Source organism: Sorex fumeus, unplaced genomic scaffold, assembly GCF_029834395.1.
Source record: "Sorex fumeus unplaced genomic scaffold, SorFum_2.1 ptg000009l, whole genome shotgun sequence".
NCBI lineage: Eukaryota > Metazoa > Chordata > Mammalia > Eulipotyphla > Soricidae > Sorex > Sorex fumeus.
In genome coordinates, this window is record NW_026606066.1 from 21,780,514 (window position 1) to 21,803,588 (window position 23,075).

At 38.9% G+C, this 23,075-nt stretch overlaps 1 protein-coding gene across 1 annotated transcript in view; it reads left to right on the forward strand.

Moving 5' to 3' along the window:
- The window catches only part of CERS6 (ceramide synthase 6), a 350,871-nt gene that overhangs the window by 245,530 nt on the left and 82,266 nt on the right, over positions 1–23,075 (forward strand). Inside the window, exons 5-6 of the mRNA XM_056110252.1 lie at positions 16,881–16,931; positions 21,587–21,679. Coding sequence (XP_055966227.1) covers positions 16,881–16,931; positions 21,587–21,679 — 144 coding nt within the window. The remainder of the gene's footprint in view (positions 1–16,880; positions 16,932–21,586; positions 21,680–23,075) is intronic.

Sequence of the window (23,075 nt, forward strand, 5' to 3'; positions counted from 1 at the left end):
TTAGTTTGTATTATTTTCCCCTTCTGAATTGAGAATGAGAGTTATACTACAAAGGATATTTTTTATGCTTAAAGTATTACAGTCAATATGAAACTACTCTAAAGACAGCTATTTCATACATTAGGTTTGAAATGTAAGGTTAACTGTAATTAATGAATTATTTGAGGATAATAGTATATTATTAATACTACTGATGTTGTTTGAGGCATAGGGAAATGTGATTTGGTTTTGTTGTTTTAAGCCAGACTCAGTAGTGTTTAGGGTTGCTCCTGGCTCTGAACTCTGGGGACAATGTACAGTGCCAGGGTAAACATCTTAACCCCTATACTCTCTCTCCATCCTGAAGACTTGTTTTTCATTGGAGCTGAAATTAGACATTTACCAGTGAACATAATGCAATATATTTTATGTAGTTAATTTATACTGATATACACTTAAAACTTATATGTTATAAGCCAATCTTACTTCCATAAAATCTTTAAAATGAAGTTGAAATTTGATTTAGATATATGGTATCAGTGACTACAATTATTAAGACCTGTTTATTTGATAAAATTATGAGTTCAAATATTAACTTTTTTTCTAAGACTATCAAAGAGGTTCTCATATTTACTTAGTATAGATATATAAGTATAGTACTAAAACATATTAAATGCATGTATATGTTTCATAAGGATGCAGATTTTATGTTGTTTTAAGCTATTTGAAGCAAAATAAGAACCTGTTGGTACTGTTCCCCTCTTGAAAGGGAGGGAACTTTGGGGCATTGGTGGAGAGATGGTGACACTGGTAGTGAATTTGAAGTTGGAACATTGAACGGCTGGAAGTTATCAACAGCTTTTTAAAAACACAGGGAATTTTTTTAATTTTTTAAAATTTCCCTTTCCCTCCTTGTTTTTTTTTTTCCCCATTTGTTATTGTTGTGATGACTGGAGATTGTACTGACTTGATTGTGGTGTTCACTCATTTGGTTGTGTCACACCAAAGAGGGCAGACTTTTTTTTTTTTTTTTTTTTTTTTTGCTTTTTGAGTCACACCCGGGGATGCATAGGGTTGTTTTTTGTTTGTTTGTTTGTTTGTTTGTTTTGGGGAGGTCACACCCGGAGATGCACAAGGGTTAACTCCTGACTCTGCACTCAGGAATTACTCCTGTTAGTGCCTGGGGGACCATGTAGGATGCTGGGAATTGAACTCGGGTCGTCTGCGTGCAAGGCAAATGCCCTACCTGCTGTGCTATTGCTCCAGTTCCGGGGTCAGACATTTCTGTGGCACACAGGAACCCAAACAGCAGAGCCCCCTGAATCACTTGGGCAAGTGAGCTGGATCTGGGGATAGAATTCCTGGCCGCTCAGCCATGAAAGAAAGCCATTATACCCCTGAGCCATCCCTGGGTCCATACAGTGCGGTTAGTGTAAATTTTGTCAGGCTGTTTTTATGCAATCAATGATGTTTGCAAGAAGTGAGTCTTTGTATCCCACTATATCATCATTGTGGAAGACTCCAAAATTATATGTTAGATGGACCAATTCTCATTAATGCTACATCTTATGATAAAAAAAAAAAAACAACCAACAACCTGTTATTGCAGAAATCACTACAATGGCTTTTGTAGTGTAATACCAACATACAAATATTACCGCAAAAGTGAAAAAAATCACCTGAGATAATAATTAGTGGTGATCACTAAATAAGTTTTAGTAAATGGTCTGCCTGGTATTTATTGCACACTCATGCATGCACTGTGTATTGTGCTTATAGATTGATTTTGTCCTAAAATCTGTATGTGCCTATTATGTCCTTTTAGCCCTTCTCATATTTATAGAGCTATGAGGTCAGGTCTATGCTGCATGGTCAGCATTCCACTTCACATGCGAGCTGTGCAGATCTGCTCTGCTTTCTCTGCAGAGGCATCCTAGAAAATACAACCTGAAAATGCAAGGAGTTAAATACTGTAGCTCTAATTAATGGTGGAAGAGAGTTAGTGGACACAGGCTCCGATGCCCTGCCTTGTCTTGGCACTATTAAGAGATGTGAGTTTGCGGCCTTCCACAGGTCCTGCTGGAATGAGTTGCAGCTGTCTGCAGTAGTTACCAGCTCGTTTCTGAAAACCACATTGGATTTTCACAGTCATCTCTCTCAATCTCTGCTGTTGCATCTGTTTCCTAAGATCCTCTCTCAAATACCCTGCACTCTACATCCTGTCTCTGTCTGATTCACAAAATTCTAAGAATGTTTCAGTCTTATATTATTGATCGCTTAGATTTATTTCAGTTTTTAATGACTAGAATTGTTAGATGCATAAACTTCGGTATAAGAACCTAGAATTCAAACACTGAAAGCTGCCATTGTCTCACAGGAAAAAGAAATAGGAAAAGCATCTTATTCATGTTTTCATGACAAATACTTTTACAGATGGGTCTAATTTCTTTTTACAATAAATGCTAGATCAAAGGATATGCAGTTTGAAAAACATATTATTCTTTAGAATAGCTATTTTGATTTCCTATATTTTAATCTCTAAATACTGTAAGAATTGGGGAAGAGAAATTATGTTTAGTCTTAATCTGTAACTTTTATGGACATTTTTGTTTACATAAATTTTTGTTCAACCTGCTGTTTGATTCTTCTCCTTTTTTCTCAGAGTAAACATTTCAATTGCTTTTGTGGACTTTTGATATATTAGGGGTGTTAATTCTTTGTTCTATGCTAGAAATCATTGCCCAACACCATCTTTATACTAATGCAGTTCTTAGTAATAATTTTCATCGGTTTCATTCCCAAATTCTACACTGATCTTTCCCCCATGTTGTCATGCTCAACATTTTTCTTACCCTGTAGATCTTATCACTTCTTTTCCTTCTTATTTTCCCTGCATCTGGTTCCTGTATCCCTAACTTTGTTATAAATATAATAGATGGCTCCTTCTGCTGTGCAGTTATCCTCACTGAGTGTTGAGGAGAGTCCACATTCAAATCAGTGGGACAGATACCTTTTTAAATCTTCTTTTCTCTGACTCTCAAATACCACAGCCCTGTTATAGTCAAGTGTGTGTTCCTCAGCTGAGCAGGGGCCTTCCCACTGCATGCAAAGTTCCAAAAGACATGGAAATGCCGCCTACATTTCTCTTTGTTTCTATGATTAAACCCTCGTAGAAAACCCTGTGCCCTCTGGGCCCATATCCAGGGAACTCTTTCTATTTATGTATGCTTGGCAGATCTGCAAATTGCTTTCTAAATCGATTGCTGAATGTGCTGAAGGCACATGCTTGACCAGGTCCAGAGAACTAGCAATCTTTCTTAAAGCCTGATCAATATGAATGGCTGCTGTCTTTGTATAATGCCACAGGGTCAAGTCCAAATTACATTTGCACAACATGAGCGTTTTGCAAGCTAATGCAGATGCCAGAGGCCTCTCGGGTGGGGTCATCCACTCTGCCTTGTCAATTTATAGCCAAGAATCTACAGATCCGGTGAAGGAAGAGAAGAGATACCCTTGCATCTGAAAAGTGCTCTAGCCTGCTTACCTCGGACCAGCAGCATCATCAGGCTAAAAACATCGCTTCTTTCTTTCCACGCAAACACAATTTATTTTCTCGCATTTAGATTCATAAGATATGGAATATTTCTTCATGATCTTAATTTAAAATCTGTAATACATTAAAACTATAGATTATCATTTTGGATGAATTTGATTTATGGTCTCTCACGTTGCACAGTAAAGGTTTCCAAAAAAGAACAATGCAATGTTTATATAATAACTTTACTCCGGAATGTTGTCAACAGTAATGTTTATATAAGTTATTAACATAAAAGTTATGCGTAAAAGGAAGGAAAGAGTGAAGACCTTAAAAAAAAAAAGCAGTTTTTAGAAGCCAGGCAGATAGCTCAATGGGCTAGGGGACATGATTGCATTCAGAATCCCTTCATAGTTGTGTTTTATAACCCCTGGCACTGTATTTTCCAGGTAGATTTGAATATGGTGTGTTCCCCAAGATAAAAGAAAAAAAAGGAAGAGACCGTTACAATTGCTATGACTAAACCTTTAGCATCATTTTATTTCAAGGTTTTTGTAGGAAGGGCGACACATCCTCTATTCAGGGTGCTGTATGGTGCAGGGATTAGTGCCATGCCCTTTGAACTATCTGCCTGGGGGCCTCAACTACCTGTCCTGCATGCAAGCAAAGTTAAGGCACTTTTCTCATGTGGAGCTGACCCTAGTTAGATCCTCAGCACAACGTATGGTCTCCTGAGTACCTCACTAGGATTAGCCCCTGAGCGCTGCTGGGTGTACCCCCCAAATTCACCCTTAAAAAAGAACTGGACCCCTAATTTTATAAATTTCTATGTAGTTTCATATAGTAGTATTATGTTGATGCTTTTGGTAAGTGAAGTTATGTACCTCCAATAGCACCATTGTGCCATTTAACCATTCATCACTGTCCTTCCGTCACTTGTAGTCTGCTCTGTCCCTCTACCCTTGGTAACCTCAGTTCTGTTGTCAGAGATTAAGGGTGTATTTTCATATACCACTGTTCATCTTCTTTCTTTCTTGATGAAAATCTCACTCATCACCCAACATATGTCTTTATTCCTCAGAATCATTTCACTTAACTTGACACCCTCTAATTCCCTCTAAGATGTAGCAAAAGGTAGGATTTCATTGTTGTTATAGTTGAGTCGTATTCCATTGTGTATATGTATCACACTTTCTTTATCCGTTCACTTGTTGTGGGGCATTTGGCTTTGTTTTCAGGACTTGGATTTTTAAAGTAGCCCAACAATAAACAGGTATGCATATATCATTTCAAATTTATGTGGTTGTGGGGCCAGAGCGATAGTACAGCAGATAAGGCAGTTACCTTGTATGTGGTCAGCTGAACTGGGTTTGATCCCTGGCATCCCATAACGTCCCCTGAGTCAGCCAGATGTGCAGCCTGAGCACAAAATCACTAGTAAGTCCTGAGTACCACTGAGTGTGGCCCGAAACCGCCCCCCCCCCCCCATGCGTTTCTTTTTTTTGTGGTAAATGCTGAGTAGTGTAATCACTGAGTCTATGGCAGTTACACGTTTAATATTTTTAGAATTTTTTTCCTATTTTCCATAGAGACAGGACCACCAACAGTTTCTTTTTTTAACTGCATTCCTACCAGAATTAGTTGTGTCTTGACGTTTTGATGAGCCATTATCACTGGTATGAGGTGATATCTTATTATTGTTTTGATTTGCATTTCCTTGATAATCAGTGATGACACTTTTTCCTATACTTGTTGGTCATTCATATGTCTTCTCTGAAGGAGTGTCTGTTCCTCTCTCTCCATTTTGTGGCAGTGTTATTTGTGTTTGCTGTTGTTTTCTTCCCGTTTTTGGCAGGGGAGGGGGTGTTGTTTGGCTTGGGGGCCACACCTGGCAGTGCTCAGATGTTACTGTAAGTTCTGCACTCCTAGCAGTGCTCAGGGAACCATATAGGATGTTGGGGATCAAACCCAGGTTAGTCACATGCAAAGCAAGTGCCCTACTCACTATACTATCTCTTCAGCCCCAGGTTTTCTATGACTGCTTCATATGTATATATGTATGTATATATATATATGCATATATACACTTTGTCAGATATGTGGCATGCAAATATTTTCTTTAATTCACTCTAAAGTATCTTTTTAATTTAGTTGCTATTTATTTTACAATGCAAAATTTCTTTGCTTGGTTGCTATTACATTTGTTAATTTTTGCTTTTGTTTTCTTTGCCAATGGAGTTGAAAAATTGAAAATGCCTCTGGCATGAATATCATGGAGAATTCTGACAGTGTTTTCCTCAATGTATTTTATGAATTCAGTTCTCATTTACAAAACCTTTAAGTGATTTTGAATTAACTTTTGTATGTGAGCTAGGGATCCAATTTGCTTTCTTTGCATGTGGCTATCTAGTTTTCTCAATAATTTCTGTTGACAAGACTTTCTTTCACCCACTTAATACTCTTAGTTTCTTTGTCATAAATCATATATGCATCTAAGTGTTTACTTCTGGAGTCTTCTTTCTATTCCACTAGCCTGAGAGTCTGGTTTTATTCTAGTACCAAACTGCTTTTGATTACTACATCTTAGTTAATGATGTTTTTGGATACAAGTATAAGGTAAAGGTAAAGGTAAAGGCCCTCCCGTTGATCGTCGATTTGCTCGAGCGGGCCCAGTAACGTCTCCATTGGAGACTTGTTGTTACTGTGTCTGGCATATCGAATACTCTCGGTAGCTTGCCGGGCTCTCCGAGAGGGGCGGAGGAATCGAACTCGGGTCGGCCATGTTGGCTGCGTGCAAGGCAGACGCCCTACCCGCTGTGCTATCGCTCCTCTTCTAATTTGTTGTTTGCATATAAAAATGCAACAGATTTTTATGTGTTAACTTGTAGTTTGCCACTTTATTATATTGAATTTTTTGTTTCTGAAAAAATTTTGGTGGCCTCATTAGGATTTGATATGAATATTATTCTGTTACCTACAAATAGTGAATATTTTACTTTAAAAATATTTGAATTCCTTTAGGTGTTTTTTTTTCTTGCCTAATGGGATGGAGCGATAGCACAGCAGGTAAGGCGGTTGCCTTGCACATAACCAACATGGCCACCCGGGTTTGATTCCTCTGCCCCTCTAGGAGAGCCCAGCAAGCTACCGAGAGTATCGGCAAAGCCTGGGAAGCCCCCTGTGATGTATTCAATATGCCAAAAACAGTAACAAGTCTCACAATTTGTTGTGAAATGTTACTGGTGACTACTCAAGCAAATTACTGTGTTAAAGTAGTATCATATTGGCTCTGAGTTTGTGATATATATTGTTTTTACTATATTGAGGAGGTATATTTTCACTTCCATTTTGGCGAGAATTTTTAGTCATAAATAGGTATTTTGTCTTTCTTTGCTGGACTGTGCAGGTAAAACAGGGGTAAGTAGTGGAGTACATGTTTTTTATTCATGATATTACTGGTACCACTTTTCCCAGGCACCACCACTGACCCTGAAGCCCTGAGAACACTGAGTATGGCCCTAGTGGTACCCAAGCACAGCCAGGGTTGCCCTGGTAGTCCCTGACATGACAAGGCTGAAGCCACACCATATCATTGGACCCTCTAGCTCAGTTGGCCAAGTATCCTACTGTAACTGTATTGTCACCTGTATACCCCTCCAGTCTATTAATAGTTGCATTTAGAACTTTGCTTCCCCTTCATTTGGTTCATTTATGTTCAGAATAATTAAGTTATTTTGGTGTGTGACTGAGCTTTAAACGAGATCTCAGCCTTCCAACACCCCCCCCCCCAAAAAAACCAACAACCAAAAAAAACAAACAAAAAACCCCTAACTATTCTCACTTGGCAAACAATAAACAGGCTAGGCATTGAGGGAAGCAACATTTCCCCCCATGTGCTAGTTTTCCTATCACAAGAGAACCTGTATATAGGACTTAGATTTAGCCTAATGCGATTTTTTCCAATTCATTACAGTCAGAAACATTCTATCCTTATGATTATTTAAAAAAAAAACACACATGCTCTATGTAAGTCAAAGGTATAAGACTTAAATATAATTCAGGAAAGATGTTTTTAGGGTAGGTCTAGAGAAGTAATTTCGGAAGTTAGGAGATCTAGGTTTCTTTTATTTTCTAACATGATCCAAGGAACTAGACATTTGTACTTAAACTCTGCAGAGGCCAGCAGGTCTTTTATACTTCTTCATTGGCTATTGGTTTAGATGAGTTTTGTGAAAGACATAAGGCAGTTTGGATAGAATAGTGAAAAATGAAATTTGCCTCTAAAATACTTACTTCAGGAAAAGAGCCACGCACCTTTTACATCTTTGATCAAGCAACAAAATGTCTTCGATATATATGATTTATGTAGTTTTATTTAATGAAAATCATTACTTTTTTTGGTTTTATTTGGGGGAAGCTCACCCGACTGTTCTCAGTGCTTACTCCTGGTTCAGTGCTCAGAGATCATTCCTGGTGGCATTTGGGGGACATATGGTGTTAGGGTTCAATCAAACTGGAGTCATCCACTTGCAAAAGTAACTCTGTTCTCTCTCTGACCCCTAGATCATTAGTAATTTAAATAAACATTTTTTGCACATAACTTACTAAATCTTGGGGGGAAGGGGCAGGATGTATATGTGTATGTATTTCTATGTATATTTTAAAAAATTATTGTGTTTGGCATATCGAATATATCACGGGTGGCTTGCCAGGCTCTGCCGTGTGGCCGAGATACTCTCGGTAGCTTGCCGGGCTCTCCGAGAGGGGCGGAGGAATCGAACTCGGGTCGGCCATGTTGGCTGCGTTCAAGGCAAATGCCCTACTGCTGTGCTATCACTCCAAACACAGTAACAACAAAATCTCCAATGGAGACGTTACTGGGCCCGCTTGACCAAATCGACGAACAACGGGAGGGCCTTTTACTTTATTTAAAAAAATTAACACTTGAGTTGATTAACTGAAAATCCTTTATTCTTGTATTTTGCTTCAAACTCTTTTATTACCTTACTGTGTTCAGATAAGCATCAGTGATCTGATCTGAGGTAACCTTGATTTAAAAAGAAAAACCTTGATGAGAGTGGGCCACACCTGGCAGTACGCAGGGACTATTCCTGTCACTGTGCTCAGTAGTGGACCCTGGAGTGTTTAAAAGATTATATGTGGGGTACTGGAGCAATAGTACAGTGGGTAGGACATTTGCCTTGCATGCGGTCACCCCAGGTTCAATTCCCAGCATCCCATATGGTCCCCTGAGCGACACCAGGAGTAATTACTGAGTGCAAAGCCAGGAGTAACCCCTGTGCATCTCCGGGTGTGACCCAAAAAGCAAAAAAAAAGAAAAAAAAGAGATTATATGTGGTACAGGGGATATGAACAGGATTAGCTGCATGCAAGGTCAGAACAGAACATTACCTCTGTACTATCACTCTGACCACTTTTTTTTGAAAAAAAAAAAAAAAAGGAAGGATGAAAAGGAAAAAGAAAAGCCACCCCACAATATGTGTACATTGAAAATAAGGTAACTAAGAGGAAGTTGAAAGCACCTCCCATGCACCCTTTCCGGATGCATGCATACTCTCTCCTATGATTAAATCCCCCACAATAGTAGAACATTTTTTACAACACATGAACCTACATTGACATCTCGTATTCCATCATTTACCATTAAGATTCACAGTATTGGGTCTGGAAGGATAGAACAGTGAGTAGAGCATTTGCCTTGCACATGGCCTACCCGGGTTTGATTCCCAGCATCCCATATTGTCCCCTGAGCACCACCCAGAGTAATTCCTGAGTGCATGAGCCAGGAGTAACCCCTGAGCATCACTGGGTATGACCCAAAAAGCAAAAAAAAAAAAAAAAAAAAAAAAAAAAAAATCACAGTATTTGTATACTGTGGACTTTAATTTTAATAATTCACCATCATGATAAGATGAAACATAGAAGGTAGAGCTTTGTTTTTTAAACTGTATTTTTTTAAAGCACATCAAGTGGAACGTTAAGTAAATCAAATCAAACCTGTCTTATACCAGATAAAGTAAAAGTGATCAAACCTGATCTTTGTGTGCACATGTGTGTGTGTGTGTGAAAGAGAGAGAGAGAGAGAGAGAGAGAGCGCTCTGTTCATGATAAAACCTTATCAAAAAGATAAAAAAGAAAAAGAAAACCTGACACAAGCACATATCTACTAACATATCTACAATTAAAACTCATTCTATAATTTGCCTTTAAGAAGAAAAAAAATCATGGACTAACTGGACTGACTTTCAGCTCTATTCCATATGGTCAGAATGCAAATAGGGACTGTGGCATGACTCTGGGCTCCACTTCTAGGCTGGAGTTGGGGCTTGCTCCTGCTATGCAAAGCCACCAAAGTCAGTCCCTCCCAGAGCCCTGTTATTGATGGATGGGCTTGTCAGGTTATTAAAGTCTAAGGTATGTGTCTGGGAACAGATGGATGTAACATGAAAAATCTCATTCTAGTTTGTGATTTAGATGGAGAGTGTTAGAAGTCATTTCTTACCTGTTATGTATGGTCTTTGTGAGGTTTTTTTCTTTTTTTTCTTTTAGATCTTTGTAAGTCTTAAACTGAAATTGGCTGATAAGTTATTTAATCACTATTAAGCACTATTTATAAAGTATTGCAATGCCATATTAGTCATCTTGGACTGCCATATATAACAAAGTACCATAAACTGAATGGCTTAAATAACAGAAATGCATTGCTCATGCTTCTGAGGCTGACTATTCCCCCTCCAGGTCAGGTAAGGTTTGCTTTCTGGTTAGCATTCTCCTCCTGCTGGCTTGCCTCTCCTTTTGTGCCCCATGTTTTTGCAGCAGTTTTCACATTTCCTTTCTTTTCTGAATGTGTGAGAAAATAAGAACGTCTCTCTTCTTATATGACTACTGAAACTCCCTTTCAAACCTCATTTAGCTTTATTTGGTTCTTAAAGACACTGTCTTCAAATACACTCATGTGTAATACAGGGCTTCTACCTATAAAATTGGGGGAGGGGGAATGAGGTTGGCCAAAATTCACTCTATAGCAGATACAAAAAAAGAAGTCAATGTACTTTCTTTGACCAAGTGAAAATGCAGGCAGTTAGCCTGAGGAATTTTGTCAGTAATGAATAATTATGGAGTTCTTTAACAGTGAGAGACATGGTTACCCCATCTGGATATGTGGGTTTATTATACATTAAACAGGATTCAGAGGTCCCCTAAAATTAAGCTTTTTTATGTAACAGTTCATTTGGGGAACCAATTCCAAATGTCCATGCTGCTATTCTTTTTTCATTACACATTCTTTGTTGCTGCAGAGTGCCTTGGGGAAGATAAAGTGGAAAAAAAGAGGGAGAGATTCTAACTGGCTTGCCTTTGAATCCCAGCTTTCCTACTTACTATCCAGATAATCTTCAATTAGTTATGGTACCACTTTGACATTTTAATGGTACTTAATCTTGATGCATGTATTTGTCAGGATGCAAGTTATATAGCTATTTATGTTTATGTGTATGTATTTAATGCTAACACAGTAACTTAGATATGAAAAAATTGAGAGAAATTTATTTGTCTCATACCTACATTCTAGAGATAAGTAGTCCAGAGCTAAGTAAAATTCCTCTGACACCAACCTCAGTAGAAATGCAGATCTCTCAGGGTCAGGGTCAGCTGTGACTCATTGTTTCCTCTGAGAATGGAGAAAGGGTGTGAAGAAGTCATTTACATTAACTCTTAGGAGAGCCATAAATGACACCAGTGAATTCTGCTCACATTCCTTCTTCCACAGTTTAGATGTGTGGTCATTTCAAACAGGGAGATGGGTTGAGAAGCAGGTCCTCTAAGTAGTGTTTGCTATCATTTTTTGCATCACTGATTATTCCAGATTAGGACATGATTTATTTATTCATCTAACAGTGAATTATAAAATTATAACTATATGTAGACCCATGACCCAGACCCATGGACTGGAGCGATAGCAGAGCGGTAGGGTGTTTGCCTTGCACGCAGCCAACATGGCCGACCCGAGTTCGATTTCTCCGCCCCTCTCGGAGAGCCTGGCAAGCTACCGAGAGTATCTCGCCCGCACAGCAGAGCCTGGCAAGCTCCCCGTGATGTATTCAATATGCCAAACACAGTAACAACAAAGTCTCCAATGGAGATGTTACTAGGCCCGCTGGAGCAAATCAATGAACAACGGGAGGACCATGACTGTGACCGTGATGACGTATTCAATATGCCAAACACAGTAACAAGTCTCAAAATGGAGACGTTACTGGGCCCGCTCGAACAAATCAATGAACAATGGGAGGACAGTGTTTGACAGTTTGACAACAATATGTTGAAGGGCTGAATATGGTAAATATAAAAAAAGTGATATAACACCTCTCATTTTCTTCAGAAACTTACGACCCAAAATCCACAATCCAACAGCATCAGCATCACCTGGAGAATATTAAAATGTAGGCTTTCAGAGCCACAGACAGAGCGAAACAGGATAGGGCATATGCTTTACATGCAGGAGGCCCAGATTTGATCCAGGACACCACATTCCTTCCAACCGCAGCATTGTCTGGACAAGTCCCAAAGTGGAGCCTGGAATAATCCCTGTGGCAGGTTGATTGGGTGTCGCCCAAACCAGCCCTCACCCTCCAGCCCCCCCACCCCCTCCACCACCACCACTGTATTTCATCTCCGAGTAGAATCAGAATCACTGAATCAGAAGGTACATTTTAAAATTCTGAGAGGTGTTGTGCCAAAATAATCTTTTGTAGCATCTTCTGATTATGTTTGCTTGAGTACTTACAACATTGTTATGAGAATTAAAATGTACCTTAAATTCTCTAAAGCATTTGATAAGATTATTTAAAAAGAGGAATGGTAGGAGCTGGAGTGATAGTACAGTGAATAGGGCATTTGCCTTGCACGTGGCTGACCTGGGTTCGATCACCAGTATCCTATATGGTCCCCTGAGCACTGCCAGGAGTGATTCCTAAGTGCAAAAGCCAGGAGTAACCCCTGTGTATCACCGGGTGTGACCCAAAAAGCAAATAATAATAATAATAATAGGAAATGGTAGAAATCATATTATTGAAATGACTAGATTTAGGTCTTCAAAAAATTGTTCCAATCTTGATAGCATTTTTATGATGATATTGCAATGCAATGTGAAAAAGATGAGTATTTATGAAAAATGAGCTTAAATTTGCCATGCACTGTGGTGGGTGATGGATTTTTTTGTTTGCTTTCGCACCACACCTGGCTTTGCTCAGGGATTATTCAGACTGCGTTTAAATTACTCCTAGAGGTTCTTGGGGGGGTGATACATAGTGCTAGGAATAGAAACCAGTAGACTCTGCAAAGTACCCTACATGCTGTACCATCTCTCTTGCCTGGTACAGCACATCTTTTACTAAGCTCACTCTTCTAAATGAGAGGTTTTGGATATTTTTAAACTACCGTTATTCTTTTTTTGACATCTAAACATTTTGACTTTTTATATTACTAATTTTATGTTACTTCCCTTTAATCTCTGTGATGAATATATAGATTTTGCCACAAATGTGGATATGATTCTGAAAGGCAAACCTAGAAAATGGAAAAGAGAAAAATTAGATGATTAAACAATACTAGCTTCATATTATCAGATCACATTAAAGAAATATTTACTAATTGATCTAAATATAAGCAGACTCCTGTAAAATGTCAGGCAGGAATCACTTTCTCATCAACTTTCTCATCAGTAAATTGGGGGAAATGATATTTGTTCTGTCTCGTGGATTTCTAGGATGGCAATGATGTAAAATGAGATCCTAGAAGAGTGTGGTGTGCATATTTAAGGTGATATTCCTATGTAGTGTTGTCAATTTGAGAATAGATTAAGATCATTTAGGCCCCAAGATCTGTAATCATTCACTTAACTGGATCAAATTGCGTGGGTGGTCGTGCAAGAGTGCCAGCTATCTTGAAGGGCTAGAGCGATAGCACAGTGGGTAGGGCATTTGCCTTGCATGCCGCCGACCTGGGTTCGATTCCTCTGTCCCTCTCAGAGAGCCCGGCAAGCTACTGAGAGTATCCCACCCACACGGCAGAGCCTGGCAAGCTTCTTGTGGAGTAGTCGATATGCCAAAAACAGTAACAAGAAGTCTCACAATGGAGATGTTACTGGTGCCTGCTCGGGCAAATCAATACAGGAGGACAGTGCTCCAGTGTTCCAGTGCTCCAGTGTTGTCAGAGTGGAAGATGTAGGTAGATAGGCACTGTTTGTGAAATAACTCATTAAAATGTTGAGTGGTTGAGCATTCAGGTAAGCTTGGGCCCTGGTAACTTCATCAAACTCACCCTCTCCTGGCCTTTGCTTCTAGTGGACAGGTGCCTGGAGAAGACAGACTCATTCCCTGTATCTGTAGTCGTTCAGGTACTGGTACATAATAGAAGCAGGTTTAGATGATGTCCTTCTGAAGTACAGGGAAGAACCTTGCCAGTAGAAGAAACCCACAGAACTCAAAGAAGGAAGGGAAGCACTTATGGCTGGTTTTCTAGTTTACTAGGAGCCATTCCTTCATTTTCTTGCCTGTGGCTGGAAGGGAAGACACAGTGGGAAACGTTTTAGAATCAGCACATACTTGCCCTTTCGTATTGGATCTGATAGATTTAGAAAAATACTCGGAGCTTTGTTATAGGCATTTAATTGTGTATTTCTTTCATTAGCATTCATGTGTAAGTGTCAACTTGAGTGTAGATGCTGGGAGGATAAACATGTGCAGTGACATATCTTTCCCTAAAAGACTTTGAAGTAACTGTAAAGATGATAATAAGCAGCTTTATCAAAGAAAGGTAATAACTGACATGCACGCTAAGCTTTAAAGTAGATTATGATAGTGTGCCCACAATCAAAATTTATGCATATGTGTATGTTAAAAAATAAAACTCTTTTATCTATATTATTTTATATCTCAAGAAAAAATGACCAAAAACATCCTATAAATGTTAAACATCCAGCTCCCGGAAGCGCATTCGCAGCCGTGCGACATCTTATTATCTCATTCCTACTTTGGACAAACTGGCAGGCTACCGAATGTAACCTGCCCACACAGCAGAGTCTGGAAAACTCCCCGTGGCGTACCCAATATGCCAGATACCAGTAAACAATGATGGGTCTCATTCTCCTAGCTCTGAAAGAGCCTTGAATATGGCACTTTTTAAAGAATCTCAGGGCTAGGACAAAGGAGACGTTACTGGGGCCTGCTCGAGGCTATCGACGAATAACAGGATGGTCGTGATCGTGATGAAATGTTAAAGTAATGAGAATTCACACATTTTTGATACTTTGCCCAGTGAATCTTGTTTATATAAAACAATAATATTCAACTTTTTTTAGACTCAAAAGTGTTTTTATAAATTCCATTTCATTAGGTTCTCATAATTAGTCTATAAAGTAGGTCATTGATAACCAGAAAGGACAGAGAGAGAGAGAGAAAGAGAGAGAGAGAGAGTGTGTGTACAGGGATTAAGATGCTTGCCTTGTATGCAACATCCTCTGGTTTGATCCCTGACACTATATGATCCCCCAAGCACCTGTAGGAGAGATCCCCACGTTCAGAACTGGGAATAGTACTTGAGCACTGCAGAGTGTGGCCTAATCTTCCAATAATAAATGAATAAATAAGTATATAAATGTAGATGTTTGGGATATGAGAAATAAAGGAGATAGACAACCCAAACACAAGATATAATGTACCAGTGATTTTGCATAATATACACTGTTGAAAAAAGTAAATGACAAAATCAGGAAAATTAAAGCAAAAAATATGATGCTTAAATGGAAGGAGATTTTAAAGATTTCTGCACATTTTGCTCCATTATTTTGGGAGGAGGCATACCCATCAGTGGTCAGGACCTAGATCTGAGTCTGTACTAAGGAATCAGTCTTGGCAGTGCTTGGGGATAATATATGGTGCTCAAGTTTCAACCAAGTTTGGCCACATGCAAGGCAAGTGCCTTGCCCTCTATACAATCTCTCTGCCCCAAGATCCCTGAACATTTTTAGATGTAGGGCAGGCATGATTATCTGAATTGGATTTCAAGTGCTGGCACTCCTAGCTCTTTAAGCTGGGCAATTGTTTTATAGACTCAGACCTCAATTTACTGATTGATAAAATGGCTCAAGTACTACTAGCTACTACCTTGAATAAGTTTATATGTGTGATATATACAAATCACAAACCTTTGAAATCATATGGCCGTTGGCAGAGCAAGTTTTTTAATTGCTTGAATAAATAATCATGGAGAAAACCGTCAAAAAGGGAGGCTAATGCTAATGGTTAATAGTATCGTCCCCAGCCTCATGTTGTGTGAAAAAAGATATTTGAAAAATTTCAGGGAGACAGTTACATTATCCTCTTAATGATGGTAGCCCATTTTTATTTGACAAGGTTTGGAATAAGATAAGAAGATCTACTTCAGTATGCTTGTGTTTGACATTAGTTTTTCAATAACAGTGTCATTGTTATGAGATATACAGGTTGTATTAGTGGCCAATCATTTGTTTCTTAACAATTAGAAACCTACAGATGTATATCAGATGTATACAGTCATATGCCACAAAGAGAATTATAAAGTTAAAATCTTAGAAAAGTTTGTATTGTTGTTATTGAGAGGCTTGGCAGTTTTAAGGCATACCAGTACATTTCTGCTCATTTGCAATCTTTATGTCCCATTACATGTTCTAATTGTTTAATGTAAAGTAAGTGATTGCTGTCACATTATAAGTGATTGTTTTGTCTTCAAAAGAGCTTGAATATGAGTCAGAGAGGGGTAATTCCCTCAAAAGTGTAATTAATCTGAGCTGTCCTACTTAAATAAGAATTGTACCTTCCTATTATCCCTGATCAAGACATGCAAGAAACAAAGATTGATAATATTGCTTACTAAGTACTAGCAGGCAGAGTTTCAGCATCGTTTATACCAACTGTCACCATTGTTTAAAGTGAAGTTGATGATTTACATCTGTTCTTGGAGGGACCCCTGGAAGGCTTTGCTGTTAGGCTGGTTACATCGAAGGAGTGTGTCTCCATGGCCATCAACATACAAAAACATACCAACCAGGACTCTGTAGCTGAAGTATCCTGAAACACTACCAGTTGAATTTAAAATATTACTGAGAGACAATATTTGATGGGATACCAATTGTTTTAATATGTACAAGAAATTTCTAATTGTTTTAAATCCGTCAGTGCTCACATAAGTAGATCATTGAAATCCTAAAATACTGAGGCTATGGGGTGTTCAAACTTGACATAAAATCTCTTATCTTGCTTCTTTTTTCAAAATATGTGAAATATGTTTTTGCTGATCTGTTTTTCAGACCCCCTGGTTATGGAATACAAGGCACTGTTGGTACAACTACCCCTATCAGGTAAGAAGACATCACTGACTAGATTTTTTATACACAAAGAACATCTTCTTTTGGAATATTTTGTGATCTTTAGGCAGATCTTGGCAAGCTGGGGTGCTGCATTGCTTTCCAGCCCTGTTCCGGCTGCTTGATGATTGACATAGCCTAGTGAGGGGATTAGTTTCTATTCTTAGTGAAGTTCAAACTCCAAGCTCGATAACTTTAGCAGATGGAGTAAATATACAGACTGTGATTACTGCAGACCGAGATACAATCAAATCACCAGGTGGGTGACGCCTATATCTAAGGCTAGTTAGGTCTGCTTCTAATTACTTGGAGAAGTCTGGTAACAACACCGTCCTGCTTCTGAGAGCAAGTGACAGTGGCTCAAGGGAACTGGGGCAGCATGCTGAATTTTGTTCTCTTTGTCACTTAGGAGCAGTCTCTAAACACATCAGTCAAGCTCCATTTCCTTGAGTACAGAAAACATAGAAGTTTAGACCATTCTGTAAAGATGCCCTGGGCTGTAGTGATAGTATGGCTCTTGTAAGGCTCTTGCTTGCATGCAGCTGAACTGGGTTCAATCCCTGGTGTTGTATTTGGTTCCTCAAGCCCCACCAGGAATAATCCCTGAGGTCAGAGCAGAAGAAAGCACTGAGAACCAATGGGTGTGTTCCCAAAACAAAACAAAAATGCCCTTTCCTCAGAAAAGTAATCAATGAAAATGAGACTTAAATCATATCCCTGACAGGGTGGGCTCTCTAACAGAGACTAGCACAAAACTGAAACCAGACACAGTAGAGCTCTTTGTATCTAGTTATAGTGAGCAGAAATAGCCACTAATATCTATAATTCTATTTATGAACGTACATAAAACCCTTCTAAAAATGTTAACTCATTTCAGTGTGGCAGCTTCTTGAATGCAATGTTTCTCAGAGGTAAATTATGTCATGTAAATAACATTGAGACAAATGCCATACAGGATATAATGCCCACAATTCTCTATAACTATAATGTAGTCTGAAATAACTCATGTCTGCAACTACTGCTGAGAAATTGCTTATTTCTGAGAAAATTAGTTATAGGGCACTGGCCCAAAATGTAGTTGCAGACTGTTTCATAGAGAGAATTATAGATATATCACATTCGAGGATCAGTGGATCTGCTAGGTAGTTATTATTTAAAAATAGAACATGTCATTAGAATAGAAGGGAAGGTGTCATATGTAAAGTTTCAGACTGTATATTGAAAAAGAAGTTTAGACCGTTATACAGAGATGCCTTGTGCTAGAGTGATATTACTGCTCTTGTAAGACTCTGGCATGCTTGCAGCTGAATTTTGTTCTCTTTGTCACTTAGAAACAGTCTCTAAACACGTCAAAATTGAACAGGTTCAATCCCTGGCACCATATATGGTTAAGACATTACTTATCAAAAATAAGTCTACATATGACCCTCAAAATCTCGGACCATTTTTTGTCTCTAATGAGAATGGGGTCATCTTTAATAAACTTCACATTATAATTTAAAAAATAAGTTTTCTTTTAATGTTTGTTTGGTTTATAATTTTTGTTGTTGTTTTGGGATCACATCTGGCAATTCTCAGGGCTTTCTCCTGGCTCTGTGCTCAGGGATTACTCTTTAGTAGTGCTTAGGTGACCATATGCAATGCCAGGTATAGAACCCAAGTCAATCCCATGCAAAGTAAATGCCCTATCCACTGTATTATCTCTTCAGCTAATAAGATATTTTCTTGAGCATTTGTATGTACATAAAGATACAGATTGCAGTTCAGGGTCGATTTCAAGCTTTAATTAGAACACTTTTATTTTTATTTTTTTAAAACAAAATATACTTAAAAATATGTTTTTATTGAATCACTGTGAGAAACACAGTTACAAAGCTTTCAATGATTGGTTTTCAGTCTTACAATGTCCAATACCCATCCCTCCACCAGTGTACATTTCCCACCACCAATGTCCCCAGTATCTCTCCTGCCACACCCCCTGAGCCTGCCTCTACGGCAAGAACTTTTCACAGATACTGAGAGGCCATCATGTTTGTTTTTTCACCCACTTTCAGCACATGAGTGATCGCTTCCAACCATCATTGTCATAGTGGTCCCTTCTGTATCCCAACTCCCTCTTCCCCAGCACTTGAGGCACTTGAGCACTTAAAGATGGGGAGAGAAGTTACAGGACTGGAGCAAGTGCTCAGCTCTGCATTTGATCCCCAGCACCACATATTCCCCTTCCATAGCAGCACTAGGACTAGCACTGTGACCCCCGAGCACTGCTGGGTTAGATCTTAGTGTTCCCACAACCCCACCCCAGTCCTGCTGGGCCAGAGTAGTACCACATCATTAACCTGACCATTGGACAATCTGGTATGCACAGCTATCTAAGTACTGCTGGTAGTGGCTCCTAGATCTTCCGAGCTTGGATGACCACACCCCAAGAGAAAGAATCAATGTTGGGGAATACTCATAAAATACACTTGTTAAGTTATTCGGATTAAATATTAAATAAATGTATTAAATGACTAGACTTTTAGATAAAATAATAGTTAATGGTCAACTTCAGTTATAAAACGACCTTCTGATACTGTTACAGGGTATGTTTGTGATTTATTGTATGGTTATATGTGCATGTGTGTATTGTAAGTTTAAAGTAATGAAAGTAATATTCTTCTTAGTTGGGCCATGAGTAGTTTGTCATAAAAGAGCATAAATTGTAAATGAGAAGCCCTCTGGAACCTTTCTAACTCAAATCTGGGAATTAACTGACAGAAATTTCCTATCATCAAGGCAGCCTGGAAATTGAGATTGCTAATTTTATAGCCGTTTTAAAGGAGTCAAAGAGTTAGCAGGTTGTAAGCTTTGTTAACAGCTAAGCATGCCACAGTGTGGAAGTTGTTTGTTTACAACGACTTCTTATGAGCTCTGTGGTTACCAGATGTTCGCTCACTCATCCTCCTTGGCATTTTTCCAGGTGTGGGGAGTAAACAAATCTCATTAAAACTGAAAATTAACCTTGTTCCTAGCGATCTTGAGATCACACCTTGTTTTCTAGGCTTCATTGTACTATGCCCTCAAGTTTTAGTGTGGCACCACTCCCAGGAGTGCTCACTGCCATTAGGTCTGTGCCCAGTAGTGGCGAGAAGTGGAGCATATGGTCCTGGGGACTGAACCCAGAGCCTCTCTCCACTTAAGTCATATCCCCAGCCCATGCTTTCAAATTTAGGACAATTTAGTGGAAATATATTCTTTCCAAGGTGATGCTGAGTTTGAGAAATATATTGATACTCATCATCAGTGAGAACTTAGGTTCATTCCCTTATGTGTTTAGTTGCTAAAATTCAGTGTGAGATGATTGTCTCCCTTGACACACAAAGCTGGTAGAGTGCACAGTTCAGTGAATGCCAGTTTCTTGTGAAGGTCATTTGTTGGGCTGCTTTTTTATACTGAACATTTACATTAACATTTCTGTTTACTATGTGTATTATTACCTTGATCAGAGCAGTGTGGATAAGTCTGTATGATATATTTCAGAGGTCTTTTCATTCATTCTGATAAAGCAACACAGTTCATTATAGTCCAATACAAAATTAAAAACAACCCACTGAAAATCATCTCTAGAACCTGTTTTTGCTTCAGTGGATTAACATACAGGATAAATATTCCTGGCTTTTATTGCCTATATGAGTCTCCCAATTTCCGTACCTCTGAGGCAGACAGAGCAGATATCACTTCCAGTTTCTAATAAGTAACTAATTTACTTATTAAGACTCAAATTTTATACCAACTAAACTGTGGAGCTGGGACATGATCTCAGATTTCCTGGCAAGGTGCTTAGCCTTGGAATCTCTTGGCAGCTTTCTTGTCCTTCTTATCCTTCCATTAATACTTCTTAATTTTCCTTTTTGTTCTGTGCAATTTTTTGAGCATTTTCTAGTAGCAAAAAGAAACCTTTGATTTATGCAGAACTTGAAACTGTGCCTCAGAGACTCACCAGGTACCCCAGTTTTTATCATCTTATCCCTGTACTGTGAAATCTCTCAATCATTGTTAAAAAAAAAACAAAACACTGTCCTCCTGTTGTTAATCTATTTGCTCGAGCGGGCCCAGTAATGTCTCCATTTTTTTTGATACTTGTTGTTACCTTGTTTGGCATGTTAAATACGTCACAGGTAGCTTGCCAGGCTTCACCGCATGGGCAAGATACTCTCGATAGCTTGCAGGCTCTCCGAAAAGGGGCAGAGGAATCTAACCTGGCTCGACTGGGCTGTCTGCGTGCAAGGCATATGCCCTACCACTGTGCTATTGCTCCAGCCATTGTTCAGGATAATTTGTGTGTGTGAGAACATTGTTCAAGTTGACTAATGAACCTTGCAGATACCCATGCCAAAGAGCCATAAATGCTATTGTTAAACTGAAATGTGAATTAGCTACCAGATGTTCACACTGATAGATGCTGTGTTGGTTGGAGATGAAGCGAAAGTAATGCCAACAAGCTGTAGATTGGAGACATCCTTCATGTCTTCCTCTCCTCCAGACTGGACAGAAACATGTGGTGGTATAAAATCTTGTTACTCTTCTGCACTGAACTTGAGATGTTTGGAACACAAATTGAGTTTCCTCTTCACTAACAGTCTGCCCTGCTTTTCTTCAATCTGCAGCCACTCACCGCTGACCTTCATTACTATTATATCCTGGAGCTGTCATTTTATTGGTCTTTGATGTTTTCCCAGTTCATTGATATCAAAAGAAAGGTAAGAGCATTTGTGTGGTAAGGTGCTCACAGACACATGCCCTAAATGACCTTTGGCAGATGGCTGAAGAGTCTCAAAGACTCTCACCTCTCTTTCCCCAGCAGGGTCAGTGCTACTATCTGCATTATTGCAAAAATCCTCCATTTTTGTTTTGCTGTTTTGTATTGTATTCCCATTGTCTCTTCTTTATTCCAACAAATCTAGTTTTATCTTCTCCATGAAATAAAATGTACTGAATTCTGACAGCAGTGATTTTCTCTCTGTATGATTCATAAGGCCCTCTGTTCTCCTAATTAAAGAAGTACAATTTTATTTGTAGCTCTTGGGAGGGAGTAAAATCTCTGTGTTCTCACCCTACAAAATGATCCACCCCTCACCACCAATTAAAGGGGTTATCAAGCACCAAATAGCTTATAAAATGCAGCATTCTTTTTAAAATGTGTTCTGGTTTCCATCCCTTCTCTCTACTTCAGCCCATTCTAATTTCTGATTCTATGAGCTACTCTACTTTAGGTCCTTCATGTTAGAGGAATCATAACACATTTGTCTTTTGTGATGGTTTTATTTCATCTAGCATAATGTCCTGAGATTCATCCATCTTATGGTGTTGGAAAATCCCTTTTATATAGGGCTAAATAAAACACATTTTATTTTCCTTTGAGGAGCACTATTTTCACAGGTAGAACACACAAAAATTACAACAAAGAGAAAAGTTTGAATATTCCTGTCTTGTACATAGGAGAATTGTTATGCAGTGGATTCATGTAAATTTTCAAGACATTGCAGTATGGGAACAAATTTAGAGTTCAGGCTTACCAAGCAACTCCTATAATTCACTCTTTGATTAGACAAGTAAGATTAGATAGTCTTGTTTTGTCTTGCCTTGCCGTGCTAGTGACATTAGGGAGAATATGCTGCTTCTAGCTACTGGCTATTTTATTGACTCCTCTTTTTGGTTAGTGAGAGTTAGGGGTGCTATGTGGAATAAAAGAAGTCTAATAAAAGTAAGACTAGCTGACTTTTGCTCCAAGAAGCCTGTATCCAAAATCATCAAGCATTTTCCACTTACTTGAACTTTTGCTTTCTTCAGTAGTAGTCTTTTCAGTAAGCCAAATGGGCTCATAGATATTTATTGTTTCTCTGGGGTATGGGAGTTGGGGTGGGAGGAGAATAGGGTTGGGGTTGGTTACTATTGAGAATAGTAACCAGTATGCACAGAGCTTACTTCTGGTTCTGTACTAAGTTATTTCTGGCAGTGCTCAGGGACCATGTGTGGTGCTGGGAATTAAAACCCGTTTGGTTGCATGCAAGGGAAGTGCCCTTAAAACTGTTATCTTCCTGGCCCCAGATTTTCATTGTTTAAAACCAGGTGACAATTTCCTTAGTAGTTATCATT